Source organism: Conger conger, chromosome 5 (genome assembly GCF_963514075.1).
Source record: "Conger conger chromosome 5, fConCon1.1, whole genome shotgun sequence".
Taxonomy (NCBI): Eukaryota; Metazoa; Chordata; class Actinopteri; order Anguilliformes; family Congridae; genus Conger; species Conger conger.
The window spans coordinates 7,007,169-7,013,969 of record NC_083764.1 but is presented as its reverse complement, the minus strand read 5'-3'; the positions used below and the strand labels follow the sequence as shown (position 1 = coordinate 7,013,969).

The 6,801-nt window shown below is 45.7% G+C and overlaps 1 protein-coding gene across 1 annotated transcript in view; it reads right to left on the bottom strand.

The window, feature by feature from the left end:
* Window positions 1–6,801, bottom strand: part of grm1a (glutamate receptor, metabotropic 1a) — a 58,196-nt gene that overhangs the window by 13,594 nt on the left and 37,801 nt on the right. Inside the window, exons 4-6 of the mRNA XM_061241586.1 lie at window positions 6,490–6,725; window positions 1,913–2,159; window positions 891–1,059 (exon numbers count right to left, since the gene is read on the bottom strand). Of these exons, the coding sequence (XP_061097570.1) occupies window positions 891–1,059; window positions 1,913–2,159; window positions 6,490–6,725 (652 nt within the window). The remainder of the gene's footprint in view (window positions 1–890; window positions 1,060–1,912; window positions 2,160–6,489; window positions 6,726–6,801) is intronic.

Sequence of the window (6,801 nt, the reverse complement as noted above, 5' to 3'; positions counted from 1 at the left end):
GCACGGGGCGTTCCCCATCATGTAAAAGCCAAGCAGGCAATTAGCATGGCCGGCCCATCCAGCCTGTGTGTATTTATCTCTCTTAAGTAAGCGTCTGTCACCAGATGTTCTGTCTGTAAACGCTGGCTGAGCAAGACGAGACTGACACACCGGCTGATGGGACGGCGTGCCGGGTTCCCGCTTGCGTGTGCCAGATTTATTATGTTCTGGGAGACGCTGCCGCTAGCATGTCCTTATTTATCTCTCCGGGTGCCTGCAACACCCGGCGTCACCGAGAGCTTTCAATACAGCATTGATGAACGGTCCATTGTTTGCCATAATTTATGCACTTGTGTCACTCAGCGGATTTGTCAGGGATACATCAATTCAAAGTGTTCATGTGAGTGTGTACTCTCTGTGTTAGAGTTGGGAGTACTGTCAGAGGTGACATGCCACTGAATGATCTTCCTGTGTACTCGCATTTAATCATTTTGACTGTATAATCAATTGGGATACATTTGATGGGGGTCAGCCTAGTGGTTAAGGTGCTTGACCGGGACCTTGAAAGTTGGTGGTGCAAGCCCCAGTATTGCGACAATAAGATCAGTGCAGCTGTTGGGCCCTTGAGCAAGGTCCTTAACCCCACATTGCTCCAGGGGGGGATTGTCCCCCTGCTTAGTCAAATCAACAGCAAGTCGCTTTTGGATAAAAGCATCAGCTAAATAACCAATTAATGAATGTTGGTGCATCCATTATCTTTCACCAGAGTTAGCTTTTGTAGCATTTTGTAGTCTTGAACAGGGCCACAGAAACGTTTCAAAGTAAAAGTAGGCCAAAAAAAAAAATTGAACCCAAGTATTAAAAATGGCACTAAGCACATGGTGTGTGTATACACAGTTATTTATCTGTACCTTGATCTGGCCCTTGGTGCAGGGCTCGCTGCAAACAGACCGCACCATCTCGCTGTGGTTCATCTGGATCTTATAGTCGTCGATGCTCAGCACGCCCTCGTGCCAGGAGCCCACGTTGATGTAGTCGTACTGACCGCTCTCCACAAACTGCAGGTTCATGATGTCATACCTGTCACGGGAAGGAGCGCAGGGCGCGGCGGGAGACGGTTAGGGGGGGGGGGGGGGGGGGGGAAACGGAGATCCCGCCGGTGCTGAACGAAAGGCAATTCCCGTCTCCGTCAGGCGGTCTGACGCGGCGGGGTTCTGACAGCTGGATGTAACCGGAGACGACTACCGTCTCCGAGAGACACAGACGATCCGTTCCGCTCCGAACGCATTAATCTCCGGCGCGCCAGAGCTAAGGCGAACCGCGCCGTTTGGCTCCCCGTTTGTTTTCCTTCACTCCTTACCTCCAGCAGGAATGACAATATTTTCCAAAATTATAACTGTGAAATTATCCTCAAACGAGGAATCGACATGCCCCATCCAGAATGCCGCGGCTCGTTTCCGAAAACAAATGTTTAATAACGTAATTGCTTTGCCTGGAGGCATGATATAATGTCAAATTTAATAACAATGTGTGATTTGTCAAAACACTGCTGGATTTTCACAATTGCTTGATTGGGTTATTTACCGTCATTTTGCTATGATTGTCAGAACACATCAGCTTAGTACAAAACAGCCAATTCTGAGAACACATAGGCTTAGTACAAAATAGGCCATTGTGAGAACAAATAGGCGTAGTACAAAATAGGCAAAAAATATTTAATAGACTGGCTAATTAGAAATGAAACGGCACACCTGTATCACACAATTAGGTGTGCCAAAATCTAAAATCCTGGCCATTTAAATCGATTCTCATTTCACACAGATTAGTTCGTTTTTGGCACCCATTTCAATGTCAAAGTTAAATGTTTCCTTTCTCCCCCCCTCTCTCACAAACGGCCACCCGGCCGGCGTCCTCGCACGCGGAGAGCCCTCACCTGCCGGGGGAGTCCCCGTTCTCGTCGAAGTAGACGTCCTCCCCGGACACGCCGGTGAACGAGGTCTTGAGGATGAAGTCGAGCAGCTTGCTGCCGTCCACCGGGTCCATGGCCTCGCACAGGCCCACGAAGTCGGGGCACAGCTCCTGGTGCATGTCGTGCAGCCCGTGGGCCATGGCGTAGATGGCGTTGATGACGAAGCCCATCTTGCTGTCCTGAACGTAGTTCTCCTCCAGGCTTTCGTTACCTGCGAAAACGCCATTTTTTTGGGGGGGGTTAGGGGTTAGCCTGATTACGCCACGCATACAGTGAAGGCTACAATGCACCCTTAGATGTATTGAAGCGGTGAATTTAAATGACTCTACCTGTGCAAATTATATTGTGCTGGATACGTCTTCATCGCATGAACCACAGAGCAATTGCGAATTGCCTGCTTGCAAGTAATTTATCTCAATACAACCACCCCTAATACACGAGTGTGACGTGCTAAATCTAATAGATGAAATGCTTATTTAAAACAAAGAAAGGGCCATCAGAGGCAGCAAATAAGCCAGGATGTTTAATGGACCACTTCCTCGAAAAGACCAATTTTGGTCAACTCCTAGAATATCCGAGAGTCGGGAATTGGCTGCTAAGTGGAGCCAACTGCAACATTCACAGCACAATGCAATGGGCACGTCTCACTGAAAATGATGGGGTGTCCAAAGAGCTTGTGTTCCACCGGTAGAGTCGACAGTAATGTACGACCGGCATCCATTTGAGCGTGCATATCAGCGTCGCGGCGAAACAGGAAGCGCTAAACAGGAAGCGCCAAGCAGGGCAGCGTCGCGTCATTAATTGCGCTCGGCGAAACGCAGACTGACAGCTCCAGATGGGGACGTCCGTGGTAAAATAAGAAAACGGGGAATCAATTTCCCCCTCCTTTCCTTCCCCTGGCGGGCATATATGTAAAACACAAATCTGCAGGAGCCAGCGACAGCCGCTGGACACTCTATCATTTAACAAGCGCTCTACGTTCAGCCAGCCAGAAGCAGAGTGCAGCCAAACAACTCGTCTATTAACGTCAGCAAGGAGGTGAAGCAATTCTAGGGGAGAACTACTGTATATTGTATTGTAGCAGCAGAAACGTCTAGGGCTAGACATGATCTCAGTCAAAAAATGAAAACGGTATTCACGAATAATCATATGCTCGTACTTTGATTTGATTCCAGGGCGGCCTGTGGCATAGTGGTTAAGGTACATGACTGGGAACAGCAAGGTCGGTGGTTCGATCACCCCACAATAAGATCCGCACAGCCGTTGGGCCCCTGGGCAAGGCCCTTAACCCTGCATTGCTCCAGGGGAGGATTGTCTCCTGCTTAGTCTAAACAACTGTACGTCGCTCTGATAAGATAAGAGCGTCTGCCAAATGCCATTAATGTAATGTCAATTTGATGGGGAGTCAAAAGCGTAATCGAATAAAATGAATAAGATATTGGTATATAAAGGTATGTATGTAGATGACTGACTGACCGACCAAGGGACCACCCAAATAATCATCCAGCCACCCCACAGGCCTTGTAGCCACACCCAGCCCTCCCCACACAGAAAGGCGCGTCACGCCCAGAAACATCGCATTTTCGAAAGACGAAATTCAGGCAAAGCGTCAATAGTTTTGCGGTTTCTGCAAACACGCAGATTGCCATGGCTGAGCTTGGTTATTGAATAAAAAAACCCTGCACAGTTGAAGCCTTTAATGAAAAAAAGAGAGAATTCTGCTTTTTGCGCTGGGTGTAAAGAAGCTGCCTGGAGACAGATACGGCGACAGGAAAATCCATCCGGCCCGGAGGGAGTCTCACCCCGGCGCGGGTGTCGGCTCTTTGTCTGGAGATTAATTTCCCCGCTAAAGGAGTGAATGGCTCGGCTCATCAAGGTGGTACTCAATCGAACGCTGACTGAGAACAAGTTGTGACAGCTAAAGCCTGAATACGCTCACTTCATTCATCAAAACCGCGGCTGTTCCCCTAACCACTCAGGGGGGTGCGCGAATCAGTTACTCGTGCATTTGTTGACATTGAGCTCGCTACAGCAATCAGTTTGTTGTTTGTCAAGTCATTGTAATACAAAGGCGGCTCTATTCAATCGCCTCACTTTGCGGTACGTCCCTAAATCTGTGCGGCAAGCCGATGTCACCTCTCGTCTCCGTTTTGCTTTGTGCGCGTGCGGTCCCGGTGACACGCTTGTCAAAGAGCCACTCGCGAACAGACAAAACCGGCTTCCTGTATCTCCCAGAAAGGAATCCCGAATACAACATGATTTAATTGCCTAAAAATGATCTCCCTCTCCACCTCCGGCTAGTGTGCGGTGAGCGTTCTGGCGCAAAATGGCTGCCGTTACATCACCCAGGTGGGTGCTACAGGTGGGAGATGAGTTTCCCCCTCATCACTGTAAAGTGCTTTCAATTGCCAGGTAAGAAGAGCGCTACATATATGCAAGGAATTATTATTATTATTAGATATTATTATTATAACATGTGTAATCAATCAACAACCAAACCTGGTGCCTGTACAACAGCAGGTTGCTCTCCTGCAAAACCAGAACTCCTGTTACCAACACTGAACTGCAATACAACCACATTGAAATGCCATCCTTGCTGAGTGGGTCTCGATGCCCGGTGCGGATGTCAATGTGTACGTGCAGCAGGTCCGCTAGCCAGCCAGACCACTGGCCCCAGGGCCACAGACAGCAGACAGGGGGGCTTTCTCTTATTGGGCTATTCTCTATGAAGCAATGTCCAATCAGGAGGCGGGAGCAGCTTTTATTAGCGAATCAGGCTAATTGGACTATCACTGCGATGCACTAAAACAACCCGATAGCTCTGCTGTATATTAGAGGTCGACCCACGTACGTTTCCAGGCCTGTAGCGGGTAGCGGTTCTGATTAGCCTCATCCAGAAATGTGCAATAATGTCCAGACTTTACATGCAGACAATATTTAGCTGATAAATTCCGTTTTGATATTTCACAGTGAATGTATACTTTCAGCTAATAATTGGATGTTAATTTGGTGAATCTTTAATTCACTTCAGCCTCAGTAAGCATAAAGTTTTCTGCATAAAAAAATGAAGTTTTAACTTCTGTAGATTAGCAGCACAGTAAAGATTTAATGAGGACAACTGGGGATGTTTGAAAGTAGCTGTGTTGGAGCGTTTCATTTTGGTTTGCTGAGAACAGATTAAATATACTAGCGCCATGCTTGAGCACAGATAAAAAAGACAATACTGAGATAGAAAAACCTAATTTACTGGTAAAAAAAAAAAAAAAAAGTCTGATTGGAGCATATTAACTTTGGGGCAAAAGAAAGTTTAACTGCTGCATATTTTCCAAAGCTGATAGATACCAACTGTCCTTATGCCTTGTTTTAATTTAAAGTATTTTTAATTAAATTTAACACCACATATTTCTCTCTTTCAAATTGCAAACCATTTCCCTGATTGCTTAATCTCCCTGATTGTTAATGCAGAAATATTCTGGACACATTGGATACGAAGGTTACTTTTATTTTCTTTGGTTCCTTTCCAAAACATTACAGTGTTTTATGGCACATTTCTGAGCACCTCTAGATTTCTGCATGATTAATATGCATATAAAACCCCTGGACACAAGTATTTGGTGTAATACTATATATGAATATTAATCGTAATCATACTTTCTAAAAATCTGAAATTAATGTAAGGCTTCCTATAGAATCTTTCATTTTAATTGCCATTTTTTGTAAAGTGTATTGGCCTTGAAGGATTTACATAGGTCGACCTCTATGTACAAAGCCAAAGAAGTGCCTTATGAGATAACAATTTCTTTAATTTAACAGGAAACATGCTCTTACCTTGTCGCAGTTCTTTGCGATGAAACAACAGAAGTCACAGAATAGCAAACTATAACCACACGTGTCTACCCGCTCTGTTACAGCACAATTTATTTTATTGTATGTTTCACATGTGTTATATAGACATATACACATATCTACTGTCTCTAACTTATAAAATGTATATAGGTACTTATCATCCACTGGGAAACCTTTCCCTAAAAACAGCAGAAATCTGTGATGATGTGAAAATCAAACATTAAAATTAGGGTCATGCATAATTAAAATGCCTTGGGAATTTAAAAAATATGTACAGTATTTAAACACTTAGTGGAAAACATGCTTGTTGAGCATTGTTTCAAGTGATCTAGAGAAAGAAGTTTCTGTGTATTAATCTATGAATGACTTAATGCCAGCGAGGCTGGGTAATTTCATTTACCTATATCACCTTTTTCGCCCAGAAGAGAGAACGGTTTCAAAAAAGAAAACAACAATAAAAATTATTGAGCAAATAATTCCAATGTCTGCAACAACTGAAATTAAACTAGAGTTATGCCAGTTATGTGTCCCCCTCGTAGTGCTAACACCAGGCAACCCATCAACACCAAGATAACAACACCTACAGCTTTTACGGTCTCAAACGAGGCCTGGCTAGTTAACGATTTCAGACAATGGCTGCAGTTTACGCACAGTTTCTTTGTTTCGTTTTTCTTAAACACTATCTTTGCGCTTACCTGAGCAGATTTTCCTGTAGTTGGGGTTCTCCGTGGGATGGCCGGGGATCCTGCACTGGAAGCGGTGCTGCCAGAACTCGGCGAACCACGGGTTCCGGGCGTTGGTGTCCAGCCGCAGCTTCAGGAAGTAGTCGTCGAAGGAGGTGACCTCAGCCGACTGCAGCTTCATGGTGATGCCGCCCTCCGCCTCCTGCTCGTACCCTTCCACCACCTCGTCCCTGTCCGCCCACCCGTCGCTGCGGAAACACGCTCAGCCTCAGCCGCCCCGGAAAAAAACAACCCCGCCACTTTTTTTTACATTTTTTTATATGG